At 32.9% G+C, this 21,805-nt stretch overlaps 1 protein-coding gene across 1 annotated transcript; it reads right to left on the reverse strand.

Annotated features, from left to right (window-relative positions):
• Positions 1-6,713: 6,713 nt before the first annotated feature.
• On the reverse strand, positions 6,714-11,783 carry LOC106327092 (non-lysosomal glucosylceramidase). The gene is made up of 19 exons (XM_013765116.1): positions 11,452-11,783; positions 11,193-11,303; positions 10,986-11,042; positions 10,832-10,902; positions 10,635-10,734; positions 10,474-10,544; positions 10,294-10,397; positions 10,106-10,206; positions 9,950-10,003; positions 9,809-9,864; positions 9,681-9,719; positions 9,372-9,519; positions 9,109-9,284; positions 8,969-9,036; positions 8,793-8,865; positions 8,595-8,656; positions 7,682-8,522; positions 7,315-7,605; positions 6,714-7,195 (listed from the first exon to the last, which is right to left on the reverse strand). Exons 1-19 carry the CDS (start codon positions 11,476-11,478, stop codon positions 6,904-6,906), a joined length of 2,742 nt encoding a protein of 913 aa, XP_013620570.1. The 5' UTR covers positions 11,479-11,783; the 3' UTR covers positions 6,714-6,903.
• Between the last annotated feature and the right edge of the window lie 10,022 nt (positions 11,784-21,805).

Here is a 21,805-nt window from a genome sequence, read left to right on the forward strand (position 1 = left end):
AGGGATAATGGTGGTCTAATACCGACCAAGTCAACAAGGAAAAGGTACAAAACTAAAGTAGTTGAGATCCCCCGCCCCCTCCCCAATATATGGGGACACTTGGAAAACAAGTCAAATAGAAGAGAGTAAAGACAAGTGACTCCACACACTTGGAAAGAAATGTTGAGCATAGTAAAAGAACTGTCAACCCTAAGTGCAATAGCTTCCTTGTGAAACACAAAATACAAAAATTATCACTATCAAATTGGTCTCTAATCCTCAGCTTCTGCAACTAATGTAGAAATAGTCTATAATGTTTTCCTTGATCTTAAATTGCAATTTGTTCCTTGTGGGGTGAGGTTCGAGTTGTTTCATGTTCCTGTTACGCCATATGTATCTACTCCAATCATGTGCCTGGGCATTTCGGGTATCGGTTCGGTTCGGTTCGGGTATTTTGGGTTTCGGGTAGTTCGGATAGGGGCTAAAGGATCCATTTAGTACTTGACCTATTTTCGGTTCGGTTCGGTTCGGATAGTTTCGGGTTCGGTTCGGTTCGGATAGTAAATGTAGGAACCGGAAAATATCCGAAAAAAGTTCGGTTCTCATTTGGATCCGGTTCGGGTTCGGATAGTTCGTATAATTTGGATAAAATATCGGTTATTTAAGGTAAAATATCAAATAATTAAGATGATTTACATAAAAATTTTGGATATTTTGGATTACTTTGGATATTTCGGATAAAACTATCCGGATACTTTCGGATACTTTCGGGTAGTTTGGATACTTTACAATAATTTAGTTATCATAAACTATTTTCAGATACTTTTAATAGAATTTTAAATTTAAAATATATATTTAATGATGTCATATGTATATATAATTAATATTTTTATATATTCGGGTACCCGTTCGGTTCTCGGTTCGGTTCCGGTTCGGTTCTTCGGTTCCGGTTATTTTGCCCAGGCCTATCGGAATCTTCATAAGTCTTATGTGTTGAATCTCCCTTTTTCAAGCGCCAAATAATGAATCTTAAAATCTAATAAAAATTAGGGTTATGGTTTGTACTAATGTCTCAGAGAAGTAACTTATAACTATATATTGATATTTGTGTATAAAAGTGATTGTTATTGATCATATGAACTTATACAAGTGTGAGGAACAAGGGGTATAAGCATACAAGTGAACATTAGAGTATTTTAGTATAGGTTTGATATGAAGAGGCTTTGATCCCCTCCTCCTTCTTCTTTGTTATCCTTTTATAACTATTAGGAGGAGAATCATAATGATGGTGTGGTCTCTGGCGAGTATTCGATGTCTTGAAAACCATCTTTAACATCTTGATTTTTTCTTTACGTTTTGGGTTGACACTCAGGTCGACATTAATGTCATCTCGAGTTCGGGATGGCCCTTCTTCTTTCCTAGACCTGTTATTTTTATCGGGTTTTGGGACTACTGGGCCGGATTGTTTAATGGAATTTAGAGTGGGTTAAAACCCACCTCCAATAATCGTGTTATTAAAATTTTCAAAATTTTAAATTGTTTTTCTCCAAAAACAAAACTTCAAACTTAGCTTCAAAATTATCTATTTTACACTATAGTCCTTATATATATGTAATACTTAATGTAAATTTATAAAACTTTTGTAAATAACTAGCTCATATATAAAAATATTACAACAACATTAATTAATAAAATCTTACACCAAAATATAAAAATAAAAATAGAAATATATACTTAAATATTAAACTACAATCAAAATACCATATTATTCCCTAAAAATATTTTTGTAATGCTCCATCTTCGGCTACAAAAAATTTGTTTGGACAATATTTTGGAGATTTTAGAAGTTCCTGAGAAAATTTACCAGACTATTAGTTTTGTTGTAATATGTAAATTTTTTTAATAATTATGTCTTCATGTACCTTTCAAAAAGTTTTTTTTTAATTATGCTTCTTTTGTAATATTCATATTGTTTAATTCTAGTTTTGAAATATTATAAATCTTGTTTTGAAATTTTATTTAATTTTATGTGTTAAACTTGAATTTAACAAAACTATGGAATATATTTACATTTAAGTGATATAAACTAACTTATAAATGGGGTATTTTTTTTTCAAATTTAACTCAAAAACTTCATATAATTCATGTTTTATAGAATTTTCATTTGCTCTATTCACCCCAAAAGTTAAGTTATTCACTAAAATATCATTACTTTTTTTTTTCTTTTTCAAAAATGATTTTTTTACTCATTCATTCTTATCTTCTTCTTTTATATATTGTCATCAATACACTACCCAACAAAAAAAACCAATTATGAACTGTAGCTACTGCTAAAATCACAATATACTTAAAAATCTGTACCATAATCGATCACGCTTTTATACGATTTCTGAATATATCCACACATATTTAAATAACAAATCAGTACCTTATAATGCATTTTAAATATTTTCAATTTTATTATTCGTATATTATTTATTAGTTACACACTATATTTATAAAAAAAATTGGTTATTTTTATCTTGTAATTTTAAACTCATTCCGCGCAAAGCGCATGTCTTATCCTAGTTCAGCATTATTTGTGTGTATTTTTTTTTTCATTTGTACACTTGATAGATTGGTAGTGCATACATTTATGTTTAATAACTATACTAGAGATTGACTCGCGCACCTTGCGCTGATATTGGTTCCTATACGTTGATATTTGTTTTTCGTAATTAGCGTTATATATTTTAGATGTATCGTAATATAACTAATTGTATTCAAAATACCTGGACCGAATTGAGTAATATGGTTATTTTTGGTACAAATATCCGAATTCGTTTCAGATACATTTGTTATTTAGATATTTTTAGGTTCCTATACATCAGAATCGAACTCATCCAGATACATAAGGACCCAACTCTAAACCCACACTTAAATTTATAATATTCAAGCGGAGCCTAATTTAAAAAAAAACGATATCAGAAAGGAACAACCCGTACCTAAATGGATAGCCAATGTTCATGTCTAACTGGTTTTATAATCTACTAACTCTGTTTTTATTGTAAGTAGTTTAATTAAAATTGGTTTGTTTCAAAATATAAGTAGTTTTCATAAATTTAAGTAACTTTTATTTTTTACTAGGGGTTGTCCGCGCTTCATGCGGAATATTATTTTATTGTTGTTAAGTATGATGTTTTTGGATGATGTAATTATGTGGTCACTATTTATTTGTGAAGAGCAAGATTTAGTATTTTATTGTGTTATGAAGTATTAAATTATAGGTTAATATATTATGTATTTGTTTTTTCAATAATGCGTAGTTGTGTATAATAGTATTTGTTAGTGGTGAATTGAACTTTTGGTGTAAAGCATATTAAATTTCAATAACTTTGCATTTAAGCATTTGTTAATTCTAACATTAACGGTTTCAACGTCAAAATTGTATTTCATATTTTTATATTTTGAACATTATTCTTTTTTTTAACAACGTCGAACATTATCCTCCTAAGATTTTTTCCGTCTCCGCAAATTTTGATTTGAGGCATCACCATCTATGTATTTTGTTTATATTTACGGTGTGGGTGTTTCTTACCATCACCAAAAAAAGACTCATCTTTGTTTCTCTTGTTTTTCCTCGTCTTTTTCTCTCGTGAGATTATATGATATTTGTTGTAGATCAGGTTTATGAGTTCCTAGTTGTGCGGTTGTTTATCATGATGTTGTACGTTGTTCTGGTCAATATTTGTCCTCTTCTTCCTTAGATTTGGCTAATGTCAGGAACTACATCTCCTTGGGTTGGGTCAGAGTTTAGTTGTCTTTTATGTTGTCTTCCTCGTAGTTGGCTTGTCGTTGATAGTCTCTGCTCGTCTTGGTTTTCAAAATCTGGTTTTGGTGATCTGATTTTTATGTTCTTTTCATAACTCGAGGATGGCTCCACAGTTTGCTGATTTTGTGTAGTCTCCTTTTCTCTCTTTGTTCTCTTATCTTGTTGCACTTTTCATCGCTTGTTGTGTCTCTGGTGGCTCTCCATTTTGCCATGTTTGCCACTTCAGGTTTGGATAGTGTTTTCATTCGTGTATGTTTGTGGGCTTGAAAGATTATTTCTTGTATCAAACTTGAGCTTTGGTTTCTCTGTGGATGGCTTCCATTCTCCCTCCTTTAGATTTTTTTTCTTCTTCTCATGGTTCCCTTAGTATAGGTGTGTGACGTTAGTCTCTTGGAGCTTTCATCTCATCTATTCAGAGCTTTGTGGTTCTTCATTGGAATGGCGCCTTGTATGTGGTTGTTTTGTTTGTGAGGTGCTTCTTATCTCCTAGCTAGTGGTTGTGCTTTAGGCATGTGTTTTCCTGCTTCGTGGTAATTTTGGTCTTCCGGTGATTATTCTTCCTCTTATCCGCTTTTTTTGGTTTTTTGGGTTGGTGTTTGATCGCGTTCATTTGTGTTCCACAGTTTGCTGATTTTGTGTAGTCTCTTTATCTCTCTTTGTTCTCTTATCTCATTACACTTTTCATCACTGGTTGCGTCTTTGGTGGCTGTTGCGTCTTTGGTGGCTTTCCATTTCGCCATGTTTACCACTCCAGTTTTGGATAGTGTTTTCCTTCGTGTATGTTTTTGTGGGCTTGGAAGATTATTTCTTGTCTCAAACTTGAACTTTGGTTTCTCTGTGGTTGGCTTCCATTCTTCCTCCCTTAGGTTGTTTTTCTTCTTCTCATGCTTTCTTTGGTATAAATGTGTGGAGTTAGTCTTTTGGAGCTTTGGTCTCTTCTATTCAGAGTTTTGTGGTTCTTTATTGGCATTCTTTATTGGCATGAGCGTCTTGTATGTGGTTGTTTTGTTTGTGAAGTGCTTCTTACCTCTTAGCTGGTGGTTGTGTTTTAGGCAAATGTTTCACTGCTCCTTGCTGACTTCAGTCTTCTGTTGATTATTCTTCCTCTGATTTGTTTTATTTTGGTTTTCTGGATTGGTGCTTGATCGCTTCATTTGTGTTCCAAACTTTTATTGAGTTAGTGCTACTATAGTATTTTGCTTTTTCTTTGTGATGCGGAGATTTAGGTTTTGATTATCTATTTTATTCTAGGTTTTTTTTATAGTTATTTTATAATTTTTAATAGTCAAATAAATTTATAATTTGTAATAAAATAATATAAAATAGTAAAAAATAATAAAATAGTAAAAGTATTTGTTATTTTTTAGTTATGAATAAATAAAAGATTTAAAATATATTTATATTATTTTAGTTTTCATTTATTCATCTTCAATTTTACTGACCAATAAAATAGATTATAAAACTTCATATATTAATGATTAGAGTGAAAAAGATTATAGTGCACAATTAAAAAGTATTAAGCCAAATTCCAATAGTGTAAATGAAAAAGAACTTAAAATATAAAAACAAAAAATATATGGGGACACATGTCATCGAACCCTCTGCCACTTGTCATAAGAAGAGAAAAATTTAACTTTATATATATATTGGGTATAGTGTGACCAATCAAATAATATATACTTATTTATGATTGGTTTAACTACACCTAATTTATATATCAAATGCTATTTTTGGAAAAATTAATAGATTTCTTAATATTTGTGCATTCACCTAAAACTACCTACATAAAAAATAGAGGGAATAATAAAAATGACTATTTCTATGTGTTTGGCTAAATTAACTGAAATAGAAAAAAAATTATTTAGTAAAATGATTATATAGAGTTAAAATAAATGTAATACGTTTTTATTATTTTCATCTAAGTTATTATTTTATTCACAAAAACATGTCTTTGGCTACGTAATTTTCCACCGATTGAAACTAAAAACACACTAAACCGAACGTTTAACCATATGCAAAACCCAGTTATTTTACATTTTTGATCCATAATTGGCACACAGTTAAATGCTGAAAACTAATAAATAAAAATATGCGCTATTATTATTATGGTAATATAATTAATGATGTGATGTATTGTTAACGTAATTTAATTAATAAAATTGTTAAATTGAGTGAAATATGAAAAGACAATTAATATAATTAGATTAATAAAATTACTACAAAGACACTACATTTTTTTTTATATTGCTATTCATGTTTTCAAACAATTCCAAAAGATAGATGAGTTTTAATATTATAGATAGATGATATCCCTCATCTTTCTACTCTTCTTTTCAAAATTGGATAAAATAATTTAATAACATAATTTTTAGCTATGAAACTAATTTATTATCTACAACTTTACGTGTATATTAATGTTTACTATATAGTTTAGTGACTTGATATTTAAATGCTTTTCTATGATCAAAATTAGTATTTTAACCAGAAATATATGAAATTTTCAAATATTTATTGTTTAACTATTTCATATATATATATATATATATATATGATACTTTATGTTTACAATTTATATCTATTATATTTTTATTGATTAAACCATAAAATTATACTAAGTACTAATATAAATGATACTTATTTAATTAATCTAAAGGTATATTTGAAGATAACTTCTTCTTCTTTTTTTACATCAAAAGGCTATTATATCTGTTAAACTAGAGGTGGTCTGGGAATCTAACCGGGACAGAACAACCAATAAACAGTAAATCTCTATGAAAAGTTCTTGCAGTCTTGGCTAAAGTATCCGCCGTCTTGTTCTGGGCCCTTGGTACTTGGAAGATCTTGAAGTCGTGGTAGCGTCCTTTCATAGCTTAGAATTCCGCCAGTCAGTTCCGTGGAGAAGATGACTTTTTTATATCTACTATATTATCAATACTATATTATATATGTATATAAGAAAGTGGTTTCGGTATATACCCTTCCGTATATACAGTATGCTATACGGTAAGTGGCCGCCGAGCCCGGCTAGTGTATAGCATATTTTATAACACTGCGCTAGTGCTAATAATATTTGATGCAAAAATGTTGCATCCAAGACTTAGAATCAATATAAGCTACAAGTGAAATGTCTTGAGGATGGCCTCGTACTTTTCTTGGAGAAGGCTTCTATGTTCAGTGCTCTTTGCTATTTTCACATAACGAGCCACTTCTTTAAACCCATTGTGCTGTCTTAACAACAAATCACTTTCGTCTTCATCTCCCGCCATCAAGTTCTGCTTCTCTCCTCCAAAAGTTTGTATTGGTGTCAATGCCCATTGTATAGCCCATATAGCAAGAGGTCTCATATAACAGAGAGACCTGTATTCATCATTCATGTTCCACGCTTCTGGTGTCTGAAAAGAGCAACTGCACCAACACACACAGAGCTCACAAAAAGTTAGCAAGGGAAATCGAATCCAAGGCTGTTGCTAGTTTATGCTTTAGCTTCTCCAAAGAAAGCAGAAAAATGAGCTTATTTGTTATACCTGAGACCACGATCAGACCAAACAGCCTCATAGATTCCACTTGCTGTCTGAAACCCTTTCTCTCTTTGTCCTTCTTGAATCATACAAGCTGCAACAGAGTAAGTGGTCCCAGCCCAAACCTCTTTCGAAACCAGCGAGTTCGTGTCCACTTGTCCATCCGGAGACATCCCATTCACAGCGCCACGTGTCCCTCCTCTTACCTTCATCACATTAAACTCATGGATCGTCTCGAGTGCTTTCTTTATCCACTCTTCTTTCGTTATTGGCTTCAGTCCGCACGCTCTCGCGTACCTACAAATACTCAGTCACTTAGCTACTGCGATTGAGACTGATAAAACGAAAATTCAGCGGTTGACTTGAGTCTTACCATTGTCCAGCCAACTGATCAGCAAGAATCGAGGAGCTCGAGTCGCTACCGCTGTTATCATAATCGAAGTAAGAACCGTTCCACAGCTTCTCGTAAACGGTTTTCGCCTTTTCATACTTTGCGTTGAAGTAAAACGCGACAACGTTTTCCCCAACAATAGTAGCAAACGCAGACGCAGCTTGAAGAGCAGCGACATAAAGACCGCCGCAATAAGCACTAACGCCTGTAACACTCCACGTGTCGTATGTCTGGTCCGGTAACCCTTCGTTCTCAATCATACCGTCCTCGTCCTTATCGAACTGATCCAAATAAGCCACCGCTAGGTAAACAGATGGCCAAACCGCTCTTGCGAAGCTATAATCTCCGGTTGCAACCACGTCTCTGTAGACTTGAAGAACAAACTTGGCGTTCAAGTCTTTCCAACGATCCGTGTTGAACAAGTTATACGCGTTTAGTTCAAGCCAAGGATTGTTTAGACCGATGTCGTGAGGAACCGATCCTAGCAGTTTTCTTGGAACCAACTCGCCGGAGCTCATGATCTCTTTCTTGGTGGGATCTTGGAACATAACCGCTGCTGCAAAGTCTCTCTGGATGCTGAGTTCGAGCTTAGAGAAGAGAATGAGAAGTGGAAAGGAAGAGTAGAAGTGAACGTCGTAAGTGTTGTACATTAGATACTCAATTCCTTCGAGGTATAAGAATTGTCCAATGTTCTCTTCCGCGTTTTGAGACTGAGGAGAGTGGTGAACCTGATCACAAACCGCATTGATTTTCTGGAGGATGTCTGTATCATTACTGTTCTGTTCAGTGCTTCTTTCTGTAGTTTGCTTGTAGGGCAAGCCATCTATGGATAATCAGTAATCAATGAGAGAGTCAGAAATTTTCTTGAGTTGTCGGTTTGTGATTAACTAATTACCTGTCCAGATAGCTCCTCCAGAGTTGAAATAGTATAGTTCGTTGAATAGAGTGACTCTATACCTGAAAAATTCTTAGGTTATAATCTTTTCTTTTCTTTTTTTGATGAAAGGTTATAATCTTTTCTTTTCTTTTTTTGATGAAAGGTTATAATCTTCTCGTCATCGATTGTTGGAGATGAGAATCAAAGATAGGTTACCAATCAGGGAGTGAAGTGTCTAAAAGAATAGTGTTTTGCCATTCTTCAATCTGAGACTCCCAATTACCATAATCTTGTTTTTGTATTAAGAACAAGAAACGTCATATTAGAATGCAATAGAAGTGAAAAAAATAATTTATATATATATATATATATATAGAATTGCACAAGCGTACTAAGAAGAGCGTCACGAGCCATATTCACTGCTGCGTCGCCTAAAGAGCCATAGAATCTTGTGTATCGTCTGTAAAATATTAAGGATTTTAACATGCAAGATATGTGTAAATACATGGAAATGTGAATTATCAGGCCACACCTGTGGTAAGTCCTCTCATTAAACCGCACTTCAGGACAGTCCCATGAGAGAGAAAACGTGACTGTACGGTCACAACCTGGAGGGACCTTCACTTTAGCAGCTATGGCTGCTCCAATGGCTGTTCCAGGTCTCGAAGGTGAGCCTGGCTCACAAGGCAATTGGTCGAATGATTTGTTCTACAAAAAAAAAAAAAAAGAAGTTCAGAAACCTTTAGATCTTTCTTTGATTGGTTTAAAAGAAGGTTTGCGGAAAAATAGGGAAACCTTTTTGATCTCATCCCACATAGCTCTTGGTGTGATTTCATTAGGAGAATAACCAGAAACCAAGAAGCATGGACACTCAGAGACACTAACATCGTCTGTTTCTTGCGCTGCAATGGCGTAAGTAACTGGTGGGTGTCCATTGGCTGTTCTGTAAGTTAATAAACATACCGACTAAATTGGTTAAAGTTGAGTCTGTTAACCATTCATGTCATCATACTAACTAAAAATATCCTCAAACCGACACTAATCCTTGCCTCAAAACAGAGGAATTTTAAATCACCAAAGGGTCTCAAATAAAAGAGGTTTTACTTGTGATGTAAAGCTATTGCATGTACTCCATCTCTTTCCCTGAGGTATATTGCATTAGAAATCAGTTTCTTGTGTCAGAAGCAAAGAACAAAAGCAGTGGCAGTAGAGATCAAGATGCAGATTCTTACATTATTGATGAGTTGAAGTGTTCTCCAGTAAACCCAGAAGCTCCTCCCACTGAGTTCTAAATTTATACAGAGACAAAAATTGGCACGAATGTTTAAAGATATGAACAATATATGTCTCTTTTTTGGTTTGAAATTAGTCACCTCCCATGTAAAGAGCAAAGTAACCGTTGCTTCTTCTTTTCCAAGATTAGTCGCCTGTAAACATTAGCCAAAAAGCACATACATGTAATATGATGTACTGGTATCAAAGTTTATCAGGAATATTCTTTTTTTTTTTATTCGGGGAAATTTTCTTACCGTAAAAGCGAAAACGGATACTGGAAAACTGCTTTCCTTGTAGTTATTCGGTATAAAGGGAGAGACTTGACGAGAAACTATTCTGAGTTTAGGGTCAGGCTCTGTTCTCCAAAGTCCATGCATTTTATGAATCATCAATCTAATGCATGTTGATCTACAATGAACCATTATTAGAGATCATTTCATACCGTTGAAGACAGTCCAAGACCTAGGATACAGAGCATGATACGTAGATTTGTCCCCCTTTATCTTCCAATCCCATGACTCTATTCCTAAATCTTCTGTTCTACCACTGCATAGACAACTCAAGTTAATAAACAACAATGCTTGTGCTCAAATGCTCCATGCAAAGTTATTAAGTGACTTACTTTGCAGACTCTGGACTTGTTGCGCATAGAACAGTTGAGTAATTTACACCACCGGGTCTCGAAACAAAAACCTATAAATGATTATCAAAATGCATTAGAGAAGCAATCAAAAGTATACATCTTTGTGTTCGTAATGTGTCATGACAAGAGAGGACACTTACAGAGAACTGATTTGTGAGGATTGGAGCTTCTTCACAAACTTTAGGGAAGAGCTTGAACTGCTGAAACTCACCTTTGTAACTCCTTCCGATGCTTCCTGCACTATAAAAATGTTCGGTTTGGTTTATTAATAACATATCTAGACAAGATCTGAGGTTGGTTATCGAGAATTGATCTTCTGTCATTTGTTTATGCATACCCAACTCCACCTAAAGGGACACCATGGTTGCCTTTTACATTCTTCTTTTTGAAGATATCGTAAATGGATACCTGGAAGTTATCAAACAAACATGGGAGCTTGAGAATTTGGTACTAGATAAAAATCAATGTTTTGTGAATAGAAAACAACTTACTTTTCCTTTTGCTGCCTCTTGTTTAGTGTGACGCCACAATCTATAGCCTATTGGAAACTTCAAAAAAGGCAGAGAGAAAGAGGTGTTAGTATTCTCTCATTCATACCAATAATAAGAATGCTTTTTGGTATCCAAATAACTGAATCAAATTTGTCCTTTTAATCTATTTTCGTTTTGATTTAATCTTTTATGGAGAAAGAATGGTACCAGGTGAAGAAAATCGCTTGTACTCATCTTGAACTCAGAAGGGTTCTTTACTTTGCTGTTCAACTTCCGCTGCCATGTTACTTGAGGAAGTGAGAGTGTCTCACTTCCAACCTAAAACGAATTATCAAAATTAGTTTTAACATTTCATAAACAAACCAAATGTTTTATCTTTAGTACCAAAACTTTCATGTTCAGAACAACTGGTGACATGAAACATAAGAAAAAAGAACAAAAAAATAGAGAAAGACAACTTTATTACCAACTGGGTTTGAAGTTCGCTTTCCATTCAAGCGTTCTGCATATTGTTTTAATGGACTCAAAATAGTATGGATTATAAAGAAAAATCTTTATTTTGTTGGAAATTAAATCATGAACAAAGCAGAAGAACAAAGTTATAAGATAAGAGTAAGTTATAAGATGGGACAATTCTCGCCAGGGTGTGGAAGTCGGAGGCGGTGGAGCGTCGGTCACTTGTGGGGGACAATGGAGGGGTTCTATAGATGAAGAAAAGCTGCCACACATGGGTGGTTCTCCTCTCATGTAATTTGGACCCACCACGTTGGCTAATCTATCACTTGTTGGTTGCTTTATATGATGAAGAATTGTTTCCTTATTTTTACTTTAGAAGATTTTCTACACCAAAACTGAAGGAAAATATCTCTGAACTCTCTCATGCATGCTCCATAAGGAGTAAGGACCATAGCTCCGTACGCAATCTTCATTTTTTTTTTTAAAGGGCAATCTTCATTTCATTTTCTTCACTTATAATTTCCATATTTTTTTTATGATTCGACATACAAATTTGATTGATTAGTAATAATAGTTTTTAAAAAATTTAACTCTCACACTTTAAATAGTGTAATCATATTGTATTTGGTCTATAATCTCCTTATTTTGTTTGATTATGTTAATTAATAAAGTAAAATAATATGAGTAAAATTGAAAAAAAAAATCATTCTTGCACTGGAGATAAAAAAATGGCACTTATAATGAAAAAGTTTTAAAAATTAAAATAATACTTAATGCTCTTTCTATTTTACAAAGAATGTCATCTGCTAAATTTTCACAAATATTAAAAAATGATTTAACATTTTTTTATTCATGTTCACATACTAAATGAATTTCTCTATCTAACTAATACATTAAAAGAATAAAGTTAAACTGAATTTTCCTTTTAAATTATTCATCTATTAATATAAAGAACACAAATCACTCCTCTTCATTCAGCCACGTCAGAAAATACCCTTCCCAGAAGGCGACACGTGTCTAAACACACAGATACTCCGTGTTTCATTTAAATGTGGTTTCGTGGATATTTAGTTAAACTAGGTCTTACATGCCTTTTCATCCAGATGTAAACGCGCTTCTTAACGTCGTTTTAGTATTAGGGTTTTGCGCATAGCTTTCGTCTCCGGCATACGATGTCGAGATAGAACTAGAGTTTCTTTATCGCGCAGCCGATCTTTCACCTTCTTCTTGTCGGTTGAGAGACAAGACCAGTAACCAAAATTCTGTCATAAAGCCTTCCATCAACCGAGCACCCATCATCTATATTAAATGCGACTCTTGGGACTGCAAGTCGGTGAAAGTTATGCTATAAAAAGGTATGAGTTCCTGCTTTTAGAATCATCCTCTCATTCATTTTAAACTAAGCAGCATCACAGTAACTGAAATGGCTAACACTTTGTTCTTCCTCTCTGATTTACAGAACGGCCGCTCTTCCTCCATCGTTCAAGTTCGCCTGCTCCGTTTCTGTGAGCGCGACACCTGTCCCTACTTTTAAAACTCACCGTTTCATTAAAAGTTAAATTGGGCTGCGTTTCAGTTTTGTGTTTCTCATGATTTAGTGAGCCTTATTCCCGTGATTCAGCCCAAAATAATTAGATCAACTGCATGATTATTAGGGTTTCGTGTGCTTCTTCCACGATGAAGCCGAGAGTTTTCTACTTCGATCTCTGAAACATCTATGGAGTTTCGATTTCAATCCATGTTGAACAGGCTTCTGTGAATCTCTGGCATTCTGTCTTTTCTTTATGAAACCGAAATGTTACTCCTAAATGATTCATCCTCTTTATCGTTCTCTTTAACTCCATCACCCATCTATGAGCACAATCTGTTATTGAATGCGTCTTATTCCTCTGTAAGGCAGTGTCTCTAATCCTATAAAAGGTGAGCCTTAGTTTCTTTAGAACATCATCATCTGAGATTGTGAAACCGATTCTTGTGTTTCATAAGTTCCATACTTGCATCAGCAATCAGCATCTACCAATCCAAAATTTTGTTGTGGAAATAAGCTACTCACCACCTAAAATTTTCTTTGCCACCCATGGAGATGACAATGTGTATGTTTGTGATAATAAGACGGCAATGGTGGCCCTGGTGATGATATGCCAGGAGTAAAGACACTTCCAACCAAGATCAGTGTCGGTGTTGATGGAAATGTGAGGGTAATATTTTCTGAAACGACCACTGGTGGCCCATCTGGAAAAAAACTCTCTGCTTCTGACGTCTTTCACAGAAGCTAAAATAATGCTTAAGCATAATAGTTGTCACTTTTACAACTACATCTGCTGTGTACTATTTTCTTTGAACTATCAGACAATTGTATTGGGCTTTTCTTATCATATTTGCAAACATATCAGTGAACCTTTCTGTTTGCGGGTTTAACTTAAAGAAAGTAAAAACAATACAATCTAACCATACAATAATTTTGTATAAACCAATAAATGAAAGAGATGTTAGAATTTGTTGCTAAAAAGCAAAGGAAATGAATATTGCACCTGATATGTTATGTGTAATATGTGTCCACATGGTTGCTACTGGAATGAGGCATAAGCATGGATGTTAGTTTCCAGGATAACATTATTTAGATTCAACTTTAACCTTTTTCTTCATAAGAAGTATAAAGACAATCATATTTGAGTTTCCTTCAAATATTTTCCATTAATCGACGAGCCATTCGTTTAGCGTTATTTAGATTCAACTTTAACCTTTTTCTTTCGTAAGAACTATAAAGACAATCATATTTGAGTTTCCTTCAAATAGTTTCCATTAATCGACGAGCCATTCATTTAGCATATGAAAAATTTTAATTACTGGGTCGACTAACAATTATCCTTAGGCATGTATGTAACTTAAAAAATTAGTCTGCTGCTTTCTGTTTCGTACTGGCTATAAAGCCAGTCATATGTTCCTAATAATCATTGTCCAAAAATTAATGCTAAAATAAGTATATGTTTATAAGTATTGTGAACACAAAAATGTAAAATTATTGTACTTTATCAAATGTGAACTTTTTAAAATACTAAAATAAAAGCTTCAACCATTATTGTAGTACTGATATGAAACTAAAACTATATACACTTGCTTAGTCCAATAAAAAATATTATGTAAAATAATCTGATAACAAAAATAACATAATGAAATTAGATAACTTATACTAAACCAAACAGATTAAAATATATGAACTGACATAGTAAAAATAGAACACAACTTCATTAATAATCTCAACAATCATATTAAAAATTTTAGTTAATCTCAAGGAAACTAAATTTGGGAAACGAGCTCGACGGAAAAAAATAATAAAAATTTAAAAAGAAATTATAAAAATAACATTCCATATATAATTAAATTAACATAATTTACATTGAAACAAATGTTAAAATAAAATAATGAAATAAATTTCCGCGCGAAGCGCGGATTTTCTCTAGTTAGAAATATAAAATAACATTCTAAAATGTCCATGAAACGGAGGAAGTATGAAATAAATGGAGTAATAATTTAGTCTTTCAATTTTAAACACTAATTGTTCTGAATGTTTATACTCACACCGCATTTAATAGTAACAAAAATCTTTATATATACTTATGAATCTATATATTTTTGTTACTATTAGGACCGCACAACAGTTGTTCCGCATTTGTCCCGCATGTTGCCATTTGAACCCTAACATATACTCTATTTGTTTCTTAAAACTGACATCTACCATTTTTTTTTGTTCAACACCATTTTTCTTGTTTCAAAAAAGTATCATTCAACATTTCCAATTCAACTTCTATACACTATTTTCATTTTTACCTTTTTAACTTACGAATAGATGTTTATTTAATTTAATTTTAATTAAATAATGGGTGATTTAGCTATGTACACTTAAAATCAATCTAAATTAAGTAAGTATCCTTGATTATAAAATAAAAGAACTGTTTCATACATTTTGTATACTGAGAGGACAAAATACCCCTTACCTTTGGCAGAAGAAACAACTGTGAGCTGTGAGAGAGGTCATCGTAGGCCACTGTTTGTAGAAGTAGGTTTGGTCCTAGGTAAGCTTCTTCACCACAGGCTGGCTTCAGTTTTTGTGTAGACTATGTACATAATTTGACACAAAATAATAGGAAATATTAAACAACAAATAGAATGTTTAGCATATATTATAATTTAATAATCACAGTGACCTTATTGATGAAGAATTAAAATATATATTATCTTTCTTATAACATTAACCTAAACTACATTATGTTGAATAAATTGATAACAATAAGCAAATAATATGATATACAAATTAGCATTTTGGTGTTTACGGTGAGTAATCAATAAAACATAAATATTATTAGATAACTTATAAATTATCCGTTAGTTAATGTTATATGTTAAACGCTATTTTGACTGGTGAAGGTCATGGTTTGTTAACATTCAGGTGAATATCCTATATGCTATTGTATGTCTCATAAGTGAAAGTATAAACATAACATACAACCCTTAACTTAACAAATATATTTACTAAATAAATTAGATATTCACATGTTAAGTTATATGTTATCATGTTACACGCATCGGTAACGACTAATAAAATAGTAACAAGACCAATAAATAAGGTCGTCATAGTTTTCCAACTGATACATAATTTGTTAGCTGATACATAATGTGTTAACTGATACATGATTTGATAGATGGTTTCTCAACTAATATATTGTTTGATATATATATACTCGCTTAGTTGATACATAATACAAAAATGTGTCAAAACATGTAATATATTAAACAATAACACAAATTGATACATTTTTTGGACATTTATCATCTTCATAGTTAGCTAAATGAAATGTTATACTACTTAATAGTGAATATTCATTATGTTGTATTGAACATTGTATAAAACTAGGAAAACATTTATCAGATAACAAATTATGTATCATCAAACAAACACAGTACAAAACAACAATGTATCAACTAACAAACTATCTAACAATCACCACTTTGTAATCAAGTTAGTGCAGTTAATAAAACATGTCCTAGTTAACAACAAGCATAATGTAACCTATTCTGAAACATATTTTGTTGCAGTTAACAAAATTTGTATTGTCTAACAACTGTTTGTAGCATCAAACCAAATATATATCTCGGTCGAAGATTTCCAGATCATAACCACCACAATGGAGGAACGGAAATGCCTTCACTGTGGTTCAAGAACTCGTTTGAGACAACGATTCACTCTGCCATGTCACATGGAGACCTCATCGTGGAATCCCTAGTCATGGTGGTAATATAAGTGCTTAGATCCGAAACCGTCGTCTCTCCCACCAATACTGTGGGAACCGAAATTCACACCGTCGATTTCCGCAATCGAAGGAAAGTCAAGAAACCCTAACTTCCGCTGAGGTCCCGGATTCTCTGCGAGAGCTAACGACAAGTAACGAAACGAATGCAGAAAATACGAAAAGATAACAAAACGAACTCATAGAAAAAAGTAGATCTTATTTGGAATCCGCGTAAGAGCGTTGCGATCATTACAAGAGATTATAAAAGCTTCAGCCGCAAGAGCTGTCAGCGAATTACTTAGTTCTAGCAACCTAAAACCTTAAACCTAGTTGAGTCGCAGCTCTATAACAGAAGACAAAAAAGATACGAGAAAGGTTTTGATTGATTTCAGGCTGAACCTTATGAAAAGCTGCCTACGTACCCCTTTCGAGGATCAAGCCAAACGTAGTTCGATTGAAAGAGTAGAACAAGAGATCAAACTGCCTGGGCGAGTTCGTCTAGTAATCGAGTGCCAGTCATAGACACAAAACTTGTCGAGAATAATGCCTAAAAGTTTCTAACTGAAGAGAGTTCTAAGAGTAAAAAGAATTGTCCTCCCTTTGCACCTTCAACTTCTATCCTCTTATATACTCCTTCTAAGGTGGTTTGCTTTTTCCTTTTCTTCCCTCGGTCGATTTTGTCGCTTCGCGTAAATATTCCATTTTTCTTCGATCTTTGTGTTTATCTTCAAAAACTTCACATTTATCCTCCGAACTTGACATTTATCTTCTTCTGGGTAACAAATGATAAACTTTAGTAACGACTAGGCTTCATTTCGCATAAAATCGTAAGTGGGCTCTTTGCTGCGTTCTGGGCCCTTTCGGGTCGTTTTCCGAGTTAAACGTTTTTATGATTTTATAAAAAGAGCGCTTCGAAACGACGTCGATTCCGAAGAACATTCAAATTCCTCGTATAGCGTAGGAAATTCTAGGTGTTCAGCTAACCATTGCCATTTTATACGATCAATCCGAATGTTATTCGAGAAAACGAGTTCTTACGGTTTTTAAATCGTAAAGTTCCAACGTTTTTAATACCAAGGTTTCATGTTCAGAACCAACTGTAACATGCGAGAAAATATTTGATATAGAAAGACAAAACATCATGGTACATACGTACCATTTAGGTTTAAAGTGTTTAAAGTTTACTTTTCAGGAGACTGTTCTGCATCTTTAATTATCTTAGACGAATTAAATTTATCTGGTTTTGTAAAATTTTAGAACACATAGAAACAGAGAGGCCATGTACTATATAATTGGAAGCATAGAATACCGGTTGCAAAAGGGTAAATATTTTTTTTATTTTTAAAAGAGAGCTTGAAAAGGTGCATCCGAGGTGCAAAACAAAAATCCAAAAAAGAGATAAACTTAAAGAAAATGTTTGAAACCTTTGCATGCGAGATTGAGAACTGTCATAGTTTTGGAAGACAAGAACATGATAACATGATTATCAATGGAACAACTAAGAAATAACTATATTACCAAAAAAATGAGAAATTACTATGAAGGCTGAGCCTTTGGGTGCACTTTGGAGAGACAACTAAACAAACAAAAAGCTTGATCGATGACATATATAATCTATGGACAAGATGTTGGAGTAAGCTTGAAGTAACTTGAGAGTGAAGCTACCTAATCCTAAAGTGTTATGAAAATCTATAACGATTAGGATATATTGTTTTACGTTAAACCTATTATGTTTAGGAAACTTTGATTCCTATATAAAAAGATGTCAAGCTGTGACATAGCTTATGAGTTTTTGATTAAGATTGTGATTTGTGACCTTGAGCTTTTGAGTGATTGAATAAAGAGAAGGACTTCTCATTGAGATTGCTTTGTGTTTCTATACAAGATGATAATGTTTTTCAAAAAAAAAAACAAGATGATAATAATATTGAAGTATAAATGATACTAAATGGATTAAGATTTGAATCCAAGATGACAGCAAGAAGGGATGTGAATTACTTAATTATTGCGAGAGAGAAAAGCATGCTTTTATTTAGATTTTATTGGTGAAAAAATAAGATATGGTCGGCTCTCGCAAGGTTTGGAAAATTAAAAAAAGTAAATACATTTTAAAATAATCTCTTTCTTATTATTTGAGGAGCATTTAAAATAAATAACTTTTAGTTCATGTGTTTATTACAAGTATGACATTTCTTAGGTGTCAACTCCACAAGCTTTTTCACCTATTTTATTTAAAAACCCCTTTTTAACTACATTAATTACACAACATGCCATTGATCAAAACATTATAATTACCTTAGCTTTATCTACATATATTCGTATCACATATATACATAGCACATTAAAAGTTGTTATCATTTATTTCTTGCATTTATTTACCTTAACTGAAGTTTTTTCATTAATTTGTTAATTACCTTAACTGAATTTTTTTCATTAATTTGTATCAATACTAAAACTTTACTCTTTTCTGGAAATACGTTTGGTCTAATTTTTTTATTCAAAATGAATATAGATGCCAATAACCAAGTTTCATATTAAAACAAATAAAATTATAAGAAACGAAAAAATTAATGTTTGATGATCAATCAGAGTTTGTTTTCTTAAAAATACTAAAAAGTATTTGATGATCAATACGTGCCCAAGTGATTGATTTTCTATCATTAGTATTTTTATATTATGTGCCAGTAATGTTTGACGATCAATCAAAGTTTGTTTTCTATTTGTTTCCTATACCACCTCTTTCTGATTGATTTCTTTTACAGAATTTCCTATATTTCCTCTTGATGTTTCCTATAATATCTTTGCATTTATCCCTAAGCCATTATGATTGATTTTTTGGGTTTGAATACACAATAATATTCAGGATAATCATGCAATACTTGCTGCACAAGTTCAATCTTTAAAATAATCTAATTAGTGCAAGATTGAAGCAAATTGACAAATTTGCATCTCTAGGAAACTTAGTTGTTCGAACTAGCCAAATATGGTAACAACTGATTGATTGCTCAATCACATTATACACCTTCCGCTTAATTAAAACGTGTAGTATATTTTTTTTACTGTAATACAATTGATCGACTCATATCATCATTCTTCTCTACCTCTCTATCAAGCAGAAAATTATCTCAAGCAAAAAAACTCTCAAGCAAACTCATGGCTGGATTTAACCCTATCTCCGATTTGAAACCTTTCAAGACAATGAGGAGAATTATATTTAAATTAACAGAGGCCGTAATGGTCCCAAAATATTTAAATTACATGGAGAGAATTATCATGTGATAGGGAGTAAGTATTTCACATTTGAAATTCAAAGTTACTCATTTAATTACTTTCATATTGTCTAAACGAATTTTTTTTACTGATTACAGTAGTGTTGTCATCAAGTGTGTCGCTTATGGAACACTTGCTCATGTTTTCCAAGACTTATGAAATTCTACAAGTGCAAATGTTGTACTCTGTGTGTTACAATTTTGACAAATTAATTGGGGAGTAGGTAATATATTGTACTAATTTGTAATAAACAAATTGTTGGATCTGATATTCCCTTCATATATTGCTGAATAATTTTTTTTTCATTTTAAAGTCGACTGAATCATGTGACCAACATTGATGGGTTTTCCAAAATTATTTTTGAACCCAAAGATGTTCCAGAAATCAATGCTTTCAGAAAGAGGTATATCCCATTAATTCATTTTGTGAATTTGGTAAGTAGGTATGTTTAGTTTGTTAAACTAATTCTTAGTTTTTTCTTGGTATAAAATTGCAAACCAGGAGTTCTGAAGAACTTTTTCGCGGCATTTTGTTTTTTTTTCAGAATTTTATTTATTTCTTTATAATTTGGGACCATTAGTACATTGTTTTTTACCTATGTTTCTTCTAATATTATAATCATAATTTTATTATGACAGGAATAATTTTATATCTTATGTTTTGTTTTGTCTTAAATTCATAATAAATTAATATAAGTTATTGCACACTATTATACATTTTTTCCTTACAATATACCTAATTTACACATAACCAATTACACAATCATTTTTTAAAAAACAATTAAGTTTACATTATATTTACATCAACAATTTATGGATTAAAGAAAAACTATTTCCGGTCACTCACACCGCGTAGGGCGCGGTTTATCAGCTAGTACAACATAAACGTGAAATTGGTAATGCCGGCAATCCCCACACATGGTGCATTTATAAATCCAAGTATCTTCTATGGTGACACGCTTCAATACCTAATTAACACCCTTTGTAGCAGGAACCATCAACTAGAGAAGTAAGATCCGTGCGGTCATCACCAATATAAAGTCAGTCATGAGCCACATAATATATCTCACATGTTTCTATTAAGACAAATAACGATGTATACTGGCGCATATTCATATGGCAGTACATTAAAACATGAGCACAAATCACTTATACCAAATTACTCTTAAAAATTTGGCGCTGGAAGGAGGCGCAGTTTTAACTACATGATAATGTGTCAGGTGGACAAGGAATTACACATCTTCTCTCTAAACCTCACAGCTCGAACCATTTGGGACAAAGAAACAACTTTTTCTCATCACATCAAAAAGCTCATGCAGCTAGAAACCCAGAAGAAGATTCTAAGGGAGGATAACACCGTGCTAACAACATAGAAAAAAAGTAAAAGAAAAATAATTTGTTACAAGTTCCTATTGATTCTGAGTCTCAATCATAAATAAGATCTCTATAATCTTTGGATTTAATGCTCGTGACCGGGAGTAGCCACTACTAGCACAAATGTTAACATGTAATCCATTGCTGACAAGTTATTGACAGGTCCTAAACGCCACCAATAATACGTTCATGTGCAAAACTATTCCCTATAAGAAAATATGTAAGGTCCTTAAGCAGGAGACACCAATTTCCTTTCTTATTTACCACTTTGACAAGTTCCAAAACCATGAGGAGCTAAAGCAAGAGTGATATGAATACTATGTGCATACCATGCCACCACTAAAAGGATACAGTAAGACGTGATGAGACGTGGAACCGGAACAGCTTGGCGTCTTTCTGAAACCAAGATCGTATACATAAGCATACCCAACAT

Source organism: Brassica oleracea, chromosome C2 (genome assembly GCF_000695525.1).
Source record: "Brassica oleracea var. oleracea cultivar TO1000 chromosome C2, BOL, whole genome shotgun sequence".
In the NCBI taxonomy this organism is placed as follows: Eukaryota; Viridiplantae; Streptophyta; class Magnoliopsida; order Brassicales; family Brassicaceae; genus Brassica; species Brassica oleracea.